Source organism: Callospermophilus lateralis, chromosome 4, assembly GCF_048772815.1.
Source record: "Callospermophilus lateralis isolate mCalLat2 chromosome 4, mCalLat2.hap1, whole genome shotgun sequence".
NCBI lineage: Eukaryota > Metazoa > Chordata > Mammalia > Rodentia > Sciuridae > Callospermophilus > Callospermophilus lateralis.
This window is the reverse complement of record NC_135308.1, coordinates 98,193,325-98,214,244: the sequence shown is the minus strand read 5'-3', so window position 1 is coordinate 98,214,244 and position 20,920 is coordinate 98,193,325. Positions and strand designations below refer to the sequence as shown.

General features: G+C 36.5%; 1 protein-coding gene across 9 annotated transcripts in view; it reads right to left on the bottom strand.

Moving 5' to 3' along the window:
• The window catches only part of Dnm1l (dynamin 1 like), a 59,429-nt gene extending 39,391 nt beyond the window's left edge, over nucleotides 1-20,038 (bottom strand). For 8 of the 9 annotated variants that reach the window (XM_076854286.1, XM_076854287.1, XM_076854290.1 and 5 more), the window contains exons 1-2: nucleotides 19,802-20,038; nucleotides 680-827 (exon numbers count right to left, since the gene is read on the bottom strand). In XM_076854286.1, the coding sequence (XP_076710401.1) occupies nucleotides 680-827; nucleotides 19,802-19,903 (250 nt within the window). In that variant the 5' untranslated portion in view covers nucleotides 19,904-20,038. The remainder of the gene's footprint in view (nucleotides 1-679; nucleotides 828-19,801) is intronic. The other variant, XM_076854295.1, reaches the window with a different exon arrangement.
• Between the last annotated feature and the right edge of the window lie 882 nt (nucleotides 20,039-20,920).

The following is a 20,920-nucleotide window of genomic DNA, read 5'->3' as shown; positions in this document are numbered from 1 at the left end:
GGAAAGTGAGAAAACAATGCTAAGCTAAAAATTGGTCATTTTAAGTAAAATTAAAATGAAATCTTTTGGTGAGCACAATGACACATGTCTGTAATCCAAGCAACTCAGGAGACAGAGGCAGGAAGATCATGAGTTCAAGGCCCAACTGGGCAATTTAGCAAGACTGTCTAAAAATAAAATAAAAAGGGCTGTGCTCTTGGGTTCAATCCTCAGTATTGCAAAAAAAAAAGAATGAATGATAAATGAATTTCTTCAACTAGAATCTAAATGACTAAAATTCTAAATCAAAGTTTAAAAAAATATATTAATGGTTAAAAACTAGAAGAGGAAAAAGCTTTAAATACTCCATAAAAGCATTTAAAAGCTTTTTTTTTTTAAATAACTGATTACTATTTACTGAGTGCCTCATTGGATCCAACTTGAAAAGTATTAACTGTTTACTAAGCTGAATTCCTCCAAAGGAACTACTCCCAACAGCTTTGCTCATGGCCCTTCAAAAACAAAAATTACTTTTTTTTACATTAAGAAAAATGCATATTGCTTCTCTTCATAGGACTTCTAATTTTGCTATGATCACTAATTGTTAATTGTCTAATCAATGCATATCTTTTTAAGAACAGACAAAAAAAAAAAAGGAATAACGCTATAAAAAAACTCTTATCTCCAATTTGAAATTTACCATTTTCTTCTCCTGTTGTTTTTCGTTTATCTTCTGGTGAAACATGGACCAGTTGCAGAATGAGTGGTCTTCGAGTGACAATACCAGTACCTCTGGGAAGCAGGTCCCTCCCCACTAGGCTTTCTAGCACTGAGCTCTTTCCACTGCTCTGAAAACAGAATATACAAGAAAACAATGAGTTTCTTAACAGATTTTTTTCTGTTAATAGACTACTAATAAAGCAACATACACGAATTATCTTAAGGGAAAAATCAGTGGAAACTTTTTAAATGAAATTTAATTATAATTTCTATTAGGACATCTTTCTTATAAAAAAAAATCCAAAAACAAAAAAATAAAAGCCTACTCAAAAAAAAAAAAAAAAGTCCCTTTTCCCATAATTTTCCTACTTTTTTTGATACTCCCTCAACCAGGTTTTAAAATCTACATAATACTGATATATACATAAAATCATGCTTATAATATGTAGTTATTTCACATTAAATGGGGACAGTACTGAATATATCTTTCCCTAACTTGCTTTTATTTCTAATGTAATAATCAGAGATATAGTCTCATATCATTATATTAACAACGTCAGAGTTTAACGGTTAAACTATTCTACACAGTATTCTACACAGTATTCTACTGTGTCTAAAACCAAACCCTAATAAATGAATGTTTAAATGGTTTACACTATTAAGAAAAATGCTGCAGTGAATATGTTTGTATTCATAACCTTACTCATTTATTACCTCATTAGATTTAGTTCATTTAAATTAAATTGCTGCAATTAAAGAAGATACAGATTTTAAGCATTCATAGTTACTGCCAAACTGCATACCACAAGATAGCAGCATTCAGCTGTACTCCCAACAGTTTGTTACAAATTTGTTGTTTGTTGCATCCCCAGCCTCACTGGACTTTGCTACTTTGATAGATGGACACTAACAGCTCTTTTAAATTTGCATTCCTTTATCATTTTTTTAACATTTTTTTTAGTTGTAGATGGACACAATATCTTTATTTATTTTTATGTGATGCTGAGGATCGAACTCAAGACCTCACACAGGACCTCACACGTGCAAGGTGGGCGCCCTACCTCTGAGCCACAGCCCCAGCCCACATTCCTTTATCATTGAAGTCAAATTTTTTTAAGGGCTTTCTGTATTTCTCCTTTTGTGATCTGCTTATGCAAATGCTAGTGCTTATATTTCTTATGAGTTTATAATAAAGCTCTTTATCTATAATGTATTTCATTTTTTTGTTTTGAATATTCCCCCAACTACTTATTTTTTTAAGAGAGAGAGAGAGAGAGAGAGAGAATTTTAATATTTATTTTTTAGTTTTCGGTGGACACAATATCTTTCTTTGTATGTGGTACTGAGGATCGAACCTGGGCCGCACACATGCCAGGCGAGCACGCTACCGCTTGAGCCACATTCCCAGCGCCCCCAACTACTTAATTTGAAAAAAAAAAAAAAAGGTTTTTTTGGGGGGGAACTAGAGATTAAACCAAGAGGCACTTAATCACTGAGCCACATCCCCAGCCTTTTTAATATTTTATTTAAAGACAGGCTCTGGCCGAGTTGCTTAGGGCCTCACTAAGTTGCAGAGGCTAGCCTTGAATTTTCAATCCTCCTGCCTCAGCTTCCCAAGCTGCTAGGATTATAGGCATTTTTAAAAATATTTAGTTTTAGTTTTAGGTGGACACAATATCTTTATTTTATTTTTACGTGGTACTGAGGATCAAACCTAGTGCCTCGTGCATTCTAGGTAAGCACTCTATCACTGAGCCACAACCCCAGGCCTATTTTGAAATTTTAAATGCTACCAAAAGTTGCAAGAAGTCACAAACCTTAACACAGAGTCGATCATTTATTAATAATCTGACACATTTGCTTTTTGTTTTATGTCTCTCCTTACACATACACACATACTTTTTTCTTTTGTTTTCCCATTTCAGAGTTAGTAACAGATACCAGAATATTTCCCCTCTAAATAATGTGGCAAGTATTTCCTAGGCACAAAGTCATTCTTCTCTATAACTGCATAATTATCATACTCAGGAAATTTAATACAGATAACAATTCTAATATCTAACATGCAGTAAATAATAACATATAAACCTCTATTAGATAGTCTTTTAAATGTGTATGATACCTAATACACATTTTAAATACTTCTAGAATTGCAATTTTCTTAACTTTTCAATATACTGTGTTTTTATATATACTGTATTTTTTCCCATATTGTTTTTTTTCCTTAGTCAAAAGTAGTATATCTTTTAATACTTTCTACAAATGAAAAAAATTCTAATTTCACCTGTTGAATCAGGAAGGATCTATGGGAATCAATGCGACCCACAAAAATTAGGTTAAGGATGGCTTATTTACAAAAGTACTACTTACAAAGCTGTGGGTGACGTTTAGGGAAATAAGGGATGATACAATAACCCAGGCTAGTAAAAAAGAGTATCATCCATAATTCCACAAGAACTAAAACTTTCAGACAAGAGACAAAGCCAGCCCTAGACTTCTCTTATATGTTTGACAAGGGAATAAATACCCAAAGACTTCTGTCTCCTCCCTCCTCCAAATCCCCATTAGGAGTCCTCATTTCCAATTGCAATGAGAAGCCAGAGGACATAGGAGATCATTCATATTGCCCAAAAAGGTCCCCTATGGTGGAGAATAGGAATGCTGAGTGGATTTAGAGTCCAATTATATGACACATTTGTGAAACTGAATTTTTTGGTACTTCTCAATGGTAGAGTGACTCCCTAGCATGAGCAAGGCCCCATTTGATCCTCAGTAGACCCCACCCCTGCAAATGTTTTGATATCCAGGTTTACTCCCTCTTATTAAGTAAAATGGAGTGCTTTCCATCATTTCATCTCTGTACTCTAAGTAATTTAAACAAACTTCCTATTCTTTGTGTTTGACAAAACCTGTCAGTTTAAAAAATCATGTAATTCTTTTAGATTTTCAAATAACTGCTAATAATAATCTTAGAATTTGTTTTTCTTACTCCTAATATTTTATCTTTATGGCTTTTTTTCTGGCCAGGCTTTTCACTGAAACAAATTAACTGATTTTATTGTTTAAATCTACCTTTTATTGGTTTTGCTTTTAATTTTTTTATAATGGGTTAATTTCTTCTTGTTTTCCTCCCTGCCCCAGGAAAAGGAGGGTTCATCTGTTTTTCTTTTTTAAAACTCCTTGAGTTGAATGTTTACCTTATTTCTCTATTGTAGCTACCAACACTTGCACCCCCAACATACCCCATACACAAATATACATCCCCCAATCAGTCATCTGAAACTTTCTACCATATCAAGAATTGTGGTTCTTGCCAGGCTGCTCAGGAGTCTGAGACAGGAGGATCAGAGATCAAAGTCAGCCTGAGCAAAAGTGTGGCACTAAGCAACTCATTGAGACCCTGTCTCTAAATAAAAAAACAAAACAGGGGCTGGGGTTGTGGCTCAGCAGTACAATGCTTGCCTAGCATGTGCGGGGGCCCTGGATTTGAAAAGAAAGAAAAGTAGGTATTGCGTCCAAAAAGAAGGATACAAAACAGGGCTGGGGATGTGTCTCAGTGGATGAATGCCCCTGAGTTTAATCCCTGGTACCAACCCCCCGCCCCCCCCCCCAAAAAAAAACGGAATTGTGGCTCACAACGACAGTTAATGACAGAATTAGAACTACACGATTTCTTTGCTTTTTATTTCACTTTACACAGATTCTTGAAATAATACAAATATTACCACCACCATTGCTGAAAATAATTTTTAAGTGTTTTACATATGATCATTCTCCTCCCACACCCACTTTATAGACCATACTTCCTCCTTTTAAACCTTCATTTGGTCTGGTGTTATTTGTGTATAATGCAAACCACTAGTCCTTTGCAGGACTGGGGACTACTGGGGACCAAAAGGGGTCTCACTCATGCTAGGGATCTACTCTACCACTGAGCTACATCCTAGTCCCCAGTCCTTACTTAGTGTGGCTCTAGTCATTTTGATTCTCTGAAGTTTGTTCTCTACTAGATTTCTCAAGAAGGTCTACTAGAAACAATAGACTTCAAGTTCTAACATATTAATATCTGTGACTTTTATACTTGACATCAGTTTGATATACATAAAATCTTTGACTCATACATGTTTTTAGTACTTTAAATATAGAATTCCATCATCTTTTTCCATGTGCTGCTACTGAAGAAAACTATGACAATAATCTGATTTTCCTTCACTTGTGTTTATGTGACTTCTGCCTACATGTCTTAAGATTTTCTATTATTCCTTTAAAGTCCAAATAGTTTCTCTAGACTATGTCTCAGAATTGGTCCTTTTGTATCAATGCTCTCAGGTATGTTCTGTCAAAATATAGTTCCAAATCTGTTTATAATTCATTAAAATTGTTTTAAATTGTAACTTTAGTATCCATTCTAAGTCCCTTGATTTTTTGTTTTGTTGTTGCTTTTGTTGATTATTTAAGTATTGGGGTTTGAACTCAGGGGGTTTGAACTCACGGGCATTTTATCACTGAACTACAGCTGTAGGCCTTTTTATTTTGAGACAAGGTCTCACTAAATACCGAGGCTGGCCTGGAACTTGAATCCTCCTGCCTCAGCCTCCAGAGTAGCTGAGATTAGAGACATAAACTACCACACCCAACTTTAAGATATGTTTATTTGCTCTTATTTGTGTTCCTTCTAATTTGTCTTCAATAGGTTTGTTGTTTTGTCTTGTGGTACTAGGATTGAAGGATTGAACCTAGGAGAACTTAAGCACTGAGCCACATCCCCAGCCCCATACATACACACATACACATACACACACACACACACATACACACACACAAACACACCATATATATATATATAATTTTTTTTTTTTTTTTGAAACAGGGTCTCACTAAACTATTTAGAGCCTTGATAAGTTGCTGAAACTGGCCTCAAACTTGCAATCCTCCTGACTCAGCCTCCCAAGTGGCTGGGACTACAAGCATGAGCCACTACACCCAGATAATTTGTCTTCATTTCTAAAATAATTTTTCTTTTATTTCTAATACTTTATTAAATTCTACCTAACTTTAAAATATTTTGATGCAAGTCAATTTTTTGAAATGCCTTATTGTCACTATAATGTCTTTTGTCTTTATGACAAATAAATTCTATCTCAATAAAGCCATTAAAAAATAAAATAAAGCCAAGTATAGTGGCCATAGTCCCAGCTACTCAGGAGGGTAAGACAGGAGAATCACTTGAGCCCAGGAGTTCAAAGCCACCCTGGGCAACATAGTATAACCCCTGTCTCAAAATAAATAAATCAATAAAGGGCCTGGGGGTATATAGTTCAGTGGTAGAGTGCTTGCCTCACACACATAAGGCCGTGGATTCAATCCCTAGCACTGAAAAAAAAAAAAAAGGAAATGATTTCTTAATGGCCAGAATGTACAAACCACGGAAGAAAAGGTTGATCATAAAATTAAAACTTCTTGCCCTCACAGAAAAAATTAGGGAAAATAACTGTGATCCATATAAGTTACAAATAATTAGTAACTATCGTAAAGCATGTATGAAGCCTTAGGTTAAATCTTTAGCATGCAAAAAAAGAAAAATAATTCATAAGCAAAATGTATAACTGCTGCAAATCAATAAAAGATGAATAACCTAATAGAAAATAATGTACAGAAATAGGAACAAAAACTCATAATATCAGAACCACAAAAGGTCAAGAAATAAGAGGTTCAAACTCACTAATAATCAGCAGGATGCAACAAAAACCACAATGAGAAATCATAAATAAAAATCATGACAATACCAAGTACTATATAAATAAACATACTTTGCTCTGTTGGTAGGAATATAAATGATTATAACATCCTAAGCAGCAAACAGAGATATCTATTAAAAATAAATATAACATACAGTCTAGCAATTCCATTTTGATAACTTAAACAAATTCTGAAACATGTATAAAGAGATATGCATAGGAATGTCCTCAGTGACATGGAGAACAGGACAAATGTTCCTCGACAAGAGGATAATTTGTAATATATTCTTATAATTGTCTGTTTTAGAGAGGTATAAGTGAATAAATGAGGAATGTAGGCCTGGGTATATGAATTCACATGACCATCAAAAACATTGCAGAAAGGCATATACTATTTATTTGACACCAATTACTTCAAGTTAAATCCATCTAAGAAAATATTATATATTGTTTAGATTCTCTCTATATATATGTATAATGAAGTGCAAGGGTATGACAAAACACCAAATTCAAGAATGTGCCTCTCTTTCCATTTCTCTGAAAAGAAATTTAACTAGCTATTAATATTTCATTAATTTGGAAGGTACATTTAACAATATTCATAATATTACTGTATTTATTATTATTATTATTATTATTATTATTATTATACTCTGTTGACATTTTCAGTGTTTCAAAATAATTTTATTATGCCTCAAATGTGGTATAGAATCTCCCATTGAAGAGATAATAAAAGGCCTCTTTTCTCCTACACCCAAAGCAAACACTTGATGGAGCCACACAACTTGGATATAGGTAATACATCAACTACTATGTACAACCTGCCTTCTGTAAAAGTGATCTGTACTCTTAAGTGTCCAGCTCTGGCAGAAAGCTCACTGTATTACTCAAGTCTGCAACAAAGGTCTATAAGCAATTCAGGTAATATTTCAATCTTCTTTCACATCATCTTAGGAAACGAAGAGCTAAGACAAACATATTTTCTGTTCTCTTGTTCGGTTAAAAAGAATGGTTACAGGGTTGTATGGCACATAGGCCTGGGGCACTGCTATGACAAAGACCCCTTTGCCAACCTTATGAGACCTGTACTGTGGACCTCAACTGGAAGAGCAGCTAGAGGGGGCAGCCAATAAGAGGCACCTGTATCAGGCACAGTGTGAATCACACTCATCCAAGTTTGACATAAATATGCTGGTATCCATTCTAAGGCAATAAAAAAAGAGGTATCTGTGGGATTAGGGTTCCTCCAGAAATGAAATATACTGAGTGGTAGTGCATTTTGGACCCAACACTTAGATGCTGTGACCTGTCTCATTTTGAAAATGTACAAATACCTGAAATGGAAAGTAAGCCTCATGTTAAAATGAATGGGAAGAGCATGATGACTGCTCTGTGTGGACTTTAGTAGCATGGTTGATTCATATGATGCTTCAAGAAATCAAAAAACTTATTAAATTGGAGAAATTATGAACCCTACATTTTTATGATGCCTAGTAAACTGAGAAAGTACCTAAAGACTTCATTGGTAGACTAGAAAATGTCACTTCATCTCTGACACCAATGGAATTCAAATGTGAACAAAATGATATGAATTGCTTTTTGTCATTTTTGAACTGGACTGAGTTACTTCTTAGAAAATAGAGTTCCTAAAACCCACCTAATTGGTTAGACTGCTGTTAAGTCTTGTCTATTCATGTCAACTCATACCTGAGAAATGAAGAAAAATGACCTAAAAGAGCAAGAATAAATAATAAGTTAAAACCAAAATTTTTAATATGTTGTCTTTATTCCTAAGATCCCAGCAGATTTCCTGAAGTTAGCACCAGACCCCCTGTGCTCTCTCAGATTTTTATTAATTTTGATTACACGTAAATCATAACTATAGAATGTATAATCAGGTTTTTTTCATGGTGCTAGGGATTGAACCCAGGAGTTTGTGCATGCTAGGCAAGTACTTTATTACTAAGCCACATCCTAGCCCATTTTTTTTTTTAATAAAACAAAAAACACATCACCACTTGTATTAGTCTGGTTTCTGCTGCTATAACAAAATAGTGAACCTGGGTACTTTTAAAGAAAAAAGTTTATTAGTTCATGCTTTAGAAAACTTAAAGTCCAAGAATGGGTAGCCCCATCTTTTCAGCCTGTGGTGAGGAGCTTCCTGGATGCATCACAATATGGCAGAGAAGTGGGAAGGGAAACAGCAAAGGGAGCAAGTGTGTGGAGTGGCCTTTCTTTATTACAACCCACTCTTGTGAGACCTCATTCCATAAGAATAGCATTGAGGGAATAATGGCAGAACCCCCAGTAACCTAACCACCTCCCATTAAATCCCACCTCATAAAGTTTCCACTGCCTTTTAATATCACCGCACTGACAACCAAGCCTCCAGTACTTGATTCCTTTGGGGACACAATCAAACCACAGCACCATCCAAAAAGAAAAAAACAATGTTTATATTATGGATGGATACAGAATTTTTAAATTTCAGTTTTCCTTGGAAAGCTATATACTTCTCTGTGTATCTAACATTTACTGTTGTAGACTAGTAGTCCGATTCTTTTTCCCCTTTATAGAAACCTGTACCCCTCACCACTACCACTACCCTGCTTCTATTTAGAAGTTTGTGGTATGCCTTGTGTTTTAGTTTCAGATATTTAATAATGATCTCTTTTATTTCAATATTTATGTCCAGTAATTGTGATCTGAAGCTGTCTGACTTCAGCAGTGAAGAACTTTTGCCTATGACTTACTTTATTATTATTTATTTTGTCATCTGCTCCGAGCACTCCTCCCAATTATCTGTGATAAGGATTTTGGTTCTCTTAACTGTCATTTTCAAGTCCCTTATCTCTAATAAATTCCACAACATGTATTTCGATCTTTTAGGAGAATTCCTCAAGTTATTTTTCTGTTTTAATTAATAAATTTTCAGCAATTTCGGTTACTATTGCTTCTCAACCATTCCCACCCTGTCATTTGTTCTTCTTTCTTAAATGAGGTATTTCATGGGAAATACATTTTAAGTTCTCTCTTGAATTCTAAATTAACCTCATTTTGTTACTGATTGTCTAACTATGCCTCCTTCTTTATGGCTTCTGATTTGTAGTTTTACACTTATACACATATTTATATACACACAATATATGTATATTAGACTTTTTAAGATGGGTTGTGATGAAATGAATTATGCCCCCTTAAAATCCATATTTTGAAATCCTATCCCCAGTACCTCAGAATGTAACTGTATTTGGAGATGGAGTCTTTGAAAAGGTGGTAAATTTAAGGTAAGGCTATCAGAGTAGGCCCTAATACATTCTGACTAGCATCTTCATTAGAGGAAGTTTGGACACACAGAAGAAGGACCATGTGAGGACTGTGAAGGCAGCTTTCTCAAGCCAAGGTGAGAGGGCTCAGGAGAAAGCAAATCTGCAAACACTGTGATCTCAGACTTCTAGCTTCCAAATCCAAGAAAATAAATTGGTTGTTTAAGTCACCCAGTCTATGATATTTTGTTATGGCAGCCTTAGCAAACTAATTCAGATATTACAAACTCAATTACACACAAAGACAGTGAATATATAAATCAACCCAGTCTTCAATCAAAATGTCATCAGAATGTCAATCACACCTCAATAAAGTAATTTTTTTTAAATGCCACAGAACTGTTTTGTCCTAACCTCTTGTTTCCACATTAAATATATAAGAGGGCAACCTGGGTGTAGGTGTTATACACTGGTAATCCCAGTGACATGAGAGGCTGAGATAGGAGGATCACGAGTTTGAGGCCAGGGTGGCCTATTTAGTGATACCTTGTCTTAAAAATAAAAAAGGACTAAGGATGTAGCTCAGTGGGAAGGTATCCCTGTGTTGAATCCTCAGTACCAGAAAAATATAGATAGATAGACAGATAGACAGACAGACAAGGACTAAGGGTATAGCTCAATGATAGAGCACTGGCCTAGGTTTACACGATGCACTGGGTTTGATCCCCAACAATCCTACCCCTCCCCCAAATATATGTCATGAATATTTCTAACATCTGTTCTCCCAAAATCTCTTTTTTTCTTAAAATGTACAGCCATCTTAATCAATAGTAATGGCCAATGCTTATTACACATACTACATAACTATCACCATTTCAAATGATTAATGTCATTTCAGCAAACTCCTCCATGAAATAATTGCTATTTATTCTTTTTATAGATTAATTAGCTAATTTTTAGAAAAGTTACATAATTTGCACAGGTATACTTAGGTAACTAATCAACAGGGTTGAACTTAACCCAGGCCGTCTTCAACTTCCCACTTTTTATACAGAAGTAGAAACAGAAAACATTTCATTGTCCTCTTCACACCATAAGAAAGAACACCACATATATGATGATAAATGTCATCAAGGGAAGGAAAATGGGAGCTCTGACCAATTAGATACTGGATAATCTATTTAAAGAATGCATTATTCAGATCCATTGGATATGTGGGCTCAGTGTTTTGATCTTTTCTGACTTTTTAAGGAAAATCTAGAAATCTGGGTCTTTCAACTGAATCCACCAATTTTTTAAATGTAGGCAAAAATTTTTTCTTTTTAATACTGTGCCAACACACTCAGACCAACAAAACATGTCTATTAGCTCCCAATTTTTTTTAATCTCTTATCTATACTCAGTATTTTAGATAGCATTGACTTCTTTAACAATTGTTTAGATCAGTGTTTTTTTTCTTTAGTGATTTAACCATTCAGTGTCCACATACTCTTTCCAGGAAGGTGAACAGCAGCTACAAAGTAGAAAAAATTATAGCTAGCTTGTTCTGAAAATAGGACTCCACTGGCACTCTAAGGTCTTCAGTTTTTCCCATCTCCACATATATCCAAAGTTGATTCAATATCCTGTATAGCATTTAGGAGCTAAAATCTGTGTGCCTGGCTGGGCATGGTGGTACATGCCTATAATCTCAACTACTTTGGAGGCTAAGGCAGGAGGATCCCAAGTTCAAGGCAAGGTTGGGAAACTTAGCAAGACTCTCTCAAAATAAAATAAAGAATTGGGGATGTAGCTCAGCAGTAGAGTACTTCCTAACATATGTGAGGTCCTAGTATTGAAAATAAAAAGATTTGTGTGACTGGTTTCAGCATTACCCTCCATTTTCCTCCAAAAGAACTCCAATGAAATTTATAATGTTTTGAATTCTATTTTAAGATGTGCCCTTTTACTGAAAAAGATTTTTAAAATTTTCATCTCTAAAAAGAAAACCCTGATAACTAGCATTTGTTGGAGAGTGAGGAATTACGAATGTTCACATATGCCACATTTACCAAGGACAACTCAATTTTTAACTTTTAAGTTTTTTTTTTGTAGTTGTGTAAGATATAGTTGATATTAATATAGCTGATAAAGATATACTTAATATATTTTGAAATAATTATAGATTTAGAGGTTTCCTTAATTTTTGCTCTACAGTATTCTTAGAATTATAATCTTACAGTATTTAAAATAGCTAAACTGTTTTTACTTTATAGTTCATACCATCTACCTAAAGACAAAATATAAGTCTTTAGAAAAGAACTTTTCTTAGTTATGAAACATAAGCCCAGTGTTCTTTGGATCATAAAAGAGCAAAGAGATTCAGATATCTGATAAGGCCATGAAAAAAGTAATATCCATAAAAAATCCATAAAAATCTGATATCTGATAAGGCCATAGCAAAAGTAATATCCATAAAAATCTCCACTTTATGGGGTGGGGGGTAGAGCTCAGTGGTAGAGCATGTCCTTAACATGAACAAGGCCCTGGTTTCAATTCCTAGAACCAAAACAATAACAAAAACAAAAAATACTTTTTCCATAAAAACAGAGAAGCATGAGATAAGTGACATGAATCTACACTCCCAAGAAGTTCAGTGAACTCCAAGTAGAAAAAACACAAAGAGATCTGCAGAGACAAATTACAATTAAACTATTGAAAGACAAAGACAAATGTTGAAAGCAGCAAGAGAGAAGCAGAAAGCAACTCATCATGTACAAAGGATTCTTAATAAGATTAACAATAGATAACAGATTCCTCATCAGAAAACCATGAAAACTAGAGGCAGTAGATGATTTAAAGTGCTAAAAGGAAAACCTAACAACCAAAGATTCTATATCTGACTTAATATTATTGATGGCAGTACTTCCTCAGAGCAATCTGCATACTTAATGTAATCTCCATCAAAATCCCAAGTCTTATTTACAAAATTTATCTAAAATTCACATGGAATGAAAAGGGGCTCCAAATAACCAAAACAGTCTTGAAAAGGAAGAACAAAGTTGGTAGATTCCTACATCCCAATTTCAATATAGACTACAAAGCTACAGTAAGGCAATGTGTTTTGGCATAAAGAGGCAAAAGAACTGAGAGTCCAGGGGCTGGGGATGTGGCTCAAGCGGTAGTGCGCTCGCCTGGCATGCGTGCGGCCCGGGTTCAATCCTCAGCACCACATACAAACAAAGATATTGTGTTCGCCGAATACTAAAAAATAAATATTAAAAAAAAAAAAAAAAAGAACTGAGAGTCCAGAAATAAATCCATACATCTCATGGTCAAATGACCTTCAACAATAGTGCCAACCCTATTCACCAAGCAAAGAACAGTCTCTTTAACAAATAGTGCTGGGTTAACTGAATAGGCATTTGTAAAAATTGAAGTTGGACCCCTACTCCATACTAGCAAAAATTTTCTGAAAATGGATCAAAACCCTAAATATACAAACTAAAACTATAAAACCCTTAGAAGAAAATATAAAATAGTAAATCTTCATGATCCTGTATTTAGCAATATCTTACATATGACACTAAAAGCACAAACAACAAAAGAAAAAATAGATAAATTAGACTTTAGTAAAATTAAAAACTTATATGCACTATAACACACTATCAAGAGAGTGACATCAAGCTGTAGGAAGGGAGTAATTATTTGCAACCATATATTATTAAGGTTCTGGTAAGTATGTTAATTATCCTATTGTTGCAGTGACAAAATACCTGAGAAAACAACTTAAAAGAGGATTTATTTTGGCTCACAGTTTCAAAGATTTCAGTCCATGGTAGACTGGCTCCATTGCCATGGACCTACACTGAGGCAGAGCACCAAGGCAGAGAAGACATGGTAGAAGAGAACCGTTCACCTCTCAGTGGCCAAGAAGAACAGAGAGGAAAGGGAAGGGACAAGACACAGTCTCCAAAGACTCACGCTCTTCAACAAGGTTCCTCCTCCTAAAGTTTCCACCACCTCCCAACTTAGTCCATTCAAATTATGAAGCCTCAATGGACTAATCCACTGATGAGGTGAGAATCCTCATGATCCAATCATTTCCTAAAAGCCCTGCCTCAAACATTTTAAATTGGGGACAAGTCCTCAACACATGAGCCTTTGAGGGACTTCCAGATTCAAACCATAACAAGTATCCAAAATTTATAAAGAATTCTTAAAACGTAACAATGAAAAGACTACCTCAACAAGCACATGAAAAGATATCCAGCATCATTAGTCATTAGGGAAAAGCAAAGCAAACCCACAACACTTCATATCCATTAGGATGTCTATAACCAAACCAATAATTACAAATTTTGATTTTGATAAGGATATAGAAAAAACTGACCGTGGTATACTACTGGTGGGAACTATAAAACAATATAGTCACTATGGAAAAGATTCATAGTTCCTCAAAATGTCAAACATAGAACTACTATACGACTCAACAATTTTACTGCGTATATACTAAAAGAACAGATAACAGATACTCAAACACTAGTTCACAGTAGCACAATAGTAGTTAACAGGTAGATACAACCCCACCGCCCATCAGTGAATAAATGAGTAAACAAAGTGTGGTTCATACACATAACACACACACACCCACACCCTTTATAGGGAAAATTACTAAAATGGAATATTACTAGGCCATTAAAAAGAATGAAGTACCAGTATGTGCTATAACACAAAAGAACCATGTTATGCTAAGTAAAAGAAACCAGACATAAATCATCACATATCATATGATTCCATTTCTATGCAATACCTAGAATAAGTAAATCCACAGAGACAAAAATTAGACTGATGCTTGCCAGTGGTTGGAGGAAGAACTAAGGAATGACTACTTAGTGGGTAATTTTCTTTTGCAACAAAAATGTTACAACTAAGCTGAGGTAGTGGTTTCCCATTTTGAATGTACTAAATGCCACTGATTTGTCTGTGAAGTTTTTTGGTGGCGGTACTGGTGGTGGTGGTATAGGTGCTGAGGATTAAACCCAGGGCCTCACACATACTAGGCAAGTGCTCTACCACTGAGCTAAGTGCTCTACTACAGAGCTACACCCTAGCCTTTTTTGTTGTTGTTGTTCTTTTGAGACAGGTTTTCACTGCCCAAGTAGCCAATAGCTGGGATTATAGGCATATACCACCATACCTGGCTTAAAATTATTTTCATATTATGCAAATTTCACCAAAAGTTTTTTAAAGTTAAAAGGAAGCTGCTTATGATCTATACAAAGAAACTACCAAAAAAAAAAAGTTCTTTACCTAAGCATACTCAAAAGAATACTCCACATCAGGAAATGAAAACTGCAATCAATATTGGAGCCAAATTACTAAACTTAACGAAGGCATCATCTCTACAGACACAAAACAAATGTTTGCAGTATCGGGCATCAGGCAGGAGAAGTCAAGACTTCATATGCAACTGAAATGTAGACAGTGTATCCAATGAGGGGGGAAAAAAAAAGGAGGCATCAAACTATGAAAAGAGTTGGCCACAGAAGACTTAGGGTCAGGGTAGGGATTTAAAGATGCTTTTTTTTTTTTAAGTAAAAAAATTCAGAATAATTTAACACTTAAAAATAAAGACATTGGTAATGGTATACTGACATCCTATACACTGCTGGAGGGAATATAAAATGCTACAGCTGCTGTGGAAAACAGTTTGGCAGTTCTTCAAAATTAAAACACAAAAGCTACTATATGATCCAGCAATTCTATTCTAGTCCCAAGAGAACTGAAAACATACATTCACATAAAAACTTGTAAAAAAAAAAAAAAATGTTCACAGCAGCATTATTCATAATAGCCCAAAAGTGGTAACAGCTCAATATCCTGCAACAAATAACAGTGGTAAATCTATACGATGGAATATTATTCAGCCACCAAAAATGAATGAAGTACAGGTTGAATATCCTTTATCTGAAATGCTTACAACTGAATGAAGTGTTTTGGATTTGGGATTTTGTCAGATTTGGGGATATTTGCATATAAGTAACAATATAATCTTGGAGATAGGACTCAAATCTAAACATGAAACTCATTTGTTTCATATATACCTTCTAAACATAGCCCAAAGGTAATTCTACAGTATTTTTATTGCATCTGCATTTTGACTGTAACTGTTACGAGCTCAGGTATAGAATTTTTCATTTGTAGCATCATTTTGATACTCAGAAAATTTTGGACACTGAAGCATTTTGGATTTCATATTTTTGGATTAGGAATGCTCAACCTGCACTAATCACTATAATACAGATGAACCTAAAAAAAAAAAAATTATGTTGAGCAAAAGAAGTTAGAAACAAAAGACCAGATTGAACAATTTCATTTATATAAAATGTCTACAACAGGCAATCTATAGAGACAGAAAGTAGATTAGTGGTTGCCAGAGGATAGGGGAAGGTGAAATGAGGAAGTGACTGCTAAAACCTAAGTGGCTCCTTTCTTGGGTAATGAAAATGTTCTAGAATCAGACGGTGATAATGGGTGCACAACCTTGTGAATATAGTGAAAATCACAGAATTGCATACTCCACAATAGTAAATTTTATGTATATAAACTTCAATTTTCTGAATGTTGAATTTATTAAAAAAATTGATTTACAAATTGGTCATTAAAATCCAAATCTCATTTCCTTTTACATTTGTTTTAATTACTGAAGACAGAGTATTAAATCACTGAAATTAAATGCAATGTGAAAAGTACATTACTAGCAATACTAAGCCACAATCTCTGGTTAATGTCATCTGCTTTGTGATGCCTGTACTGGATGGTGGTTTGGATTACATACCTGGAGGGCTCCCCCTTCCAATTCTCAACTTAAGAAATAGTGATTAAATTTCCCAAGTTGAGTCACAAAAGTTGTTTTAAGTCTTATCTCCTTCTCCACCTGCAAAGTACACCATGGTCTAAAAGTATCAACCTTCTCTCTCCCCATTCTCTGTTCTTTCCATACAGACGATCTCAGCTAGAGAAAGAGGAAAGCAATTTATTTAGCTAAATAATAAAATATGTGAATGATCTACACCTGTAAACATGATTCTCTTTCCTCAACTCCTCCAACTCCCTAGCCATCAAATAAGTATTATTTAGGAAATTTAAGAAATCAAGGTTCAAAACATTTAGGAAATGGCAAAGATTGCCTCAGAATTGATGCTTTGGACCAAGAATGCCACCAAAATCAACATAATAATGAATAGTAATAAGCCCTCAGACTCAGCTTCCCTAAATCATTCCTGCTTTTCAAAGCACTGTGTGGTTTACAATTCAAATATACACAGGTAGATGGTTCAGTTTCATCTATGAACCATTTGCATCAGAACAACCTATGATACTACATTAGCTTCAGACATATAAAAGAAAAATTTGGGGATGGGATCCAGGAAACTTATTTTCCAAGTGAGCCTTATACACACTCAAGTTTAAAAATCACAGTTCTAAGTTCAACACGGTGGGACCTGCAGCCATTTAACATGTAAGTAATATATAAGATAGCCTCTACCTGGTTTACAAAGACATGATCACCACAACTGGGAAATTTACTAGTCAGAACTACATATGCAACATTTATATGTCTGGAGCTCACTCACTATACACTACTCCATTAAACAAGAATGTGAGATGTGTGCTGTATTTATGTTACACAACATTAAAGAGTAAAAATGGAATAAATAAGATAGTAGTATACTAGTAGTATTCAAAGTAAGCAGAAGAGATGTTTTTTCCGACACACTGAGGAAAATTTAGGAAAAAAGAAACTGTTCCTAATTTTTATTTTTTCTGTACATGAATAATAAAGGACTAAATTTTGGCTAACAAGGAGTTGGACAGAAATAAACCTCATTAAATCAGTTTAAAAATTCCCTTAAGAAATTTCAAACATCAACATACAAAAGTGGCATAACTATCACTTCTAGGATGGTTTCTGTTGGCACAGTTAATGGCTTTCAGAAAGATGGGGTCTTTTCTTTCCTGCCCCTCTCTATTTTGCCATCAGGTTTATTGATTGAAAAAAAAAAACAACTCTTATTTTGTGTAAGAAAAGTCCGTCTTTATTTTATAAACTACTTATGCTGATACACTAAAGCCATGATTCTTTTATTGTTTCATGCTGAAAGAGCACTGAATATCTTAAAAAGTATATGGGAGGTTTCTGGTATGCACTTAGGGAACATTTTTTAATTACTACCAAAGAAAATTCAATTTATATCATTTCTAATTCTATTTACAAAAACAGATCACTTTTGATAATAAAAGTCCTAGTGTTCTAAAATATTATCTAAATACAGTGAGCAATATTCACTCAAAGTATTAATGGAGCACCTAATTACATAGTTCAGACTAAATGAAATATGCTCAATAAAAATATTGTTCAGAATTTATTATGTTTGATGATTCAGTTTATGATCATTACAAATATTGTTACAAATACTAGAATATGCTGGCAGGATTGGGCAGTATCTATACTAATTTTTTAGTAAACCAAGATAATTTGTTTCAAAAATAATTTTTATTGCTTTATTTAAAAGCCAAAAAGAAGCCGGGCACGGTGGCGCACGCCTATAATCCAAGCGACTTGGGAGGCTGAGGCAGAAAGATCACTAGTTCAAAGCCAGCCTCAGCAAATGGCAAGGCACTAAGAAACTCAGTGAGGCCCTGTCTCTAAATAAAACATAAAATAGGGCTGGAATGTGATTCAATGGCTGAGTGCCCCCGAGTTCAGTCCCGGATACAACAAAAGAAAAAAAAAAATTAAAGATCTATGGCTTCCAAGGTTTGCAGTACTTAGATATCCTCTAATATTCTGAACATTAAGTTCCCTCTCATTATATTTATTGCAATTTCATTTTGTAGCAAGATTTAGTGATGCGCCTCCTGGAGAATGATGGAGGAAATATCGCTTTAATAATATCAAAAGATACTATTATAAGTAATGACAAGCCAGAGCGGTGGCGCAACACCGGCAATCCCAGCGACTCAGGAGGCTGAGGCAGGAGGATGGCAAATTCAAGGCACCTCGGCAACTTAGTGAGGCCCCAGGGAACTTAATGAGACCCTGTCTCAAAATAAATAAAAAGGGATAGGGATGTAGCTCAGTGGTAAATGCTCCCTGGTTCAATCCCCAGTACCTAAAAAGAAAAAGAAAAAAAGAATGACAGCGCTTAAAATCTATATACCAAGTAATCCCTAAAATGTGTTACTCTTGAACTCTAATTGAAAGTCCTATGATTCCTCTTAAATCAAGATCAGAGGAAACGAAGTTTTTATACTTCTCCTGTCCCTCCATAATTAATACACTTATTTTCTCAACATTTATGCATATATTAAAAATTGACGAGTTATCCATAAAAGACCCAACATGCAAGAGCCAGAGAACCTGATGCCAAATTTAGGTCACAACCACAAAACTGTGGCAGACAAAAACCACAGCCTACGCAGAAAAATTGGATATTCCTTTCTAACACTCAGAACTCCAGGTACACGTGATATTTTACCATTTATTATTTATCTATTTATTTAGCACTGCTTCAGCGGTTGGGAAAGCTGGAGGGGTTGCAGTGCAGGAAAGCAGGCGCTACCCAGCAGCGGCCTTTCTCAGCTCCACCGCGCGGTTCCAAAACACTCCGTAGCCCCTGGGCAAGGCAAGAAGGGAAAGCAACACCCCGCGCCCGGAAACTAGCCAAGGCGGGGCTGTCTGGCCCCCCGCGAGCCCAGTGCAGCCCCGCGCGTCCCCCAGGTGCCCTTGGAAGCAGCGGCCCGCGGACACAGCCGCGCCCGGTCCAGGCTGACTCCAGTTCCGCCGCCCGACTGTCCTTCCCCACCCCGCCCGCGGGCCCGCGGGGACCGCCGCACCGCGCCGACTCCGCCCCTCGCCGCCCGGCCAGGCCTCAGACTCTACGCCCGGTGCAACGCAGCACCGGGAGGACGGGCGCGGAGAGCCCCGGGGTACCTCTCAAGGTGCTCCCACCACAGGCCGCAAAGGCTGGCACGGGAGCGGGCACTGCCGCAGCCCCGACCAGGCCCGCACCCTGGGCTCTGGACGGAGCGAATGCCGCCATCGTCTCTCACCTGCGTCCCCACTACGACGATCTGAGGCAGCTGGATGATGTCGGCGCCCACCGTGTTGAAGACATCCTGAAGCTTATTGATGACAGGAATTAGCGCCTCCATAATTCCCAAAACACCAGACCCCCGCCCGACTGACCGCGGCAATGAATGGGGACGGGGCCCACAGTCCACCTCCTTCCTCTTCTCCTCCGCCCTCTTCCCGGGAGCCCGCACCCATTGGACCGGCCGCCTGCTCCAGCCCCCTCCCGGCAGGCCATGCGCTTCCAGGGACCGAGAGAGGAACAACGCTTGCCGGAAGTTGTAGTTCTGGGACGGTGGAGCGCTGGTGCCTACGACTTCCAGAAGGCTGCGCGACATGGGAGGGCAGAGCGGGGAGGGCTGGCAGCCAGGGGTTGGGATGTTTTGCCCGCCCCTGTCAAAAGGCTCAGTTGTAGGACGGGGAGAACTGGACGGAAGAGATATATTTATGCTTGCCTAGAGGCAAGATGGATGTGAAACGCTGGGTGTGAATATGTCTTAATAGCGTTGTCCGGACTGGGGATATAGCTCAATTGGTAGAGTGCTTGTCTCTCATGCCCAAGGCCCTGGGTTTAATACCCAGCACCACCACCACCACCACCACCCCCCAAAAAAACAAGAATAGTGTTTTCTCTCTTGATTAACCAGTGTCATTTCCTTATGAGAAAGATTTCTCAAGAAGAATGGGCTGAGAAGACAGGATGGCCCAATCAAGACTCTCAAGATAGGTGCAAAATGTCTGTAAGTTGATATGGAATGTCTGGGGTGCTATTGTGCAAAACCAGCCCATGTTAGGAGAACTCTCAGGTTCTCCGGATTTTTTTTTTTTTTTTTTTTTTTTAGTGTTCAGAAAACAATTTTAAGAGTGTAGGGAGTTTTAGAGGCAAGAGCTGACCCCTTATTCTCTATACTTTAGTAAATCTATAGTACTTATGGTAGGTGCTTAATATTTTTGAGCACCTATTAAGTAGGTGCTTAATATTTTTAAACAAATGAATTGCTGATGCAGTAGTGATATTTTGGCATCTTGCCAAGTTTTGTGACCGTCTCCTTGCCTTTGATTCTTTTTAAAGCAGAGATTTCAGGGCTGGGGATGTGCTC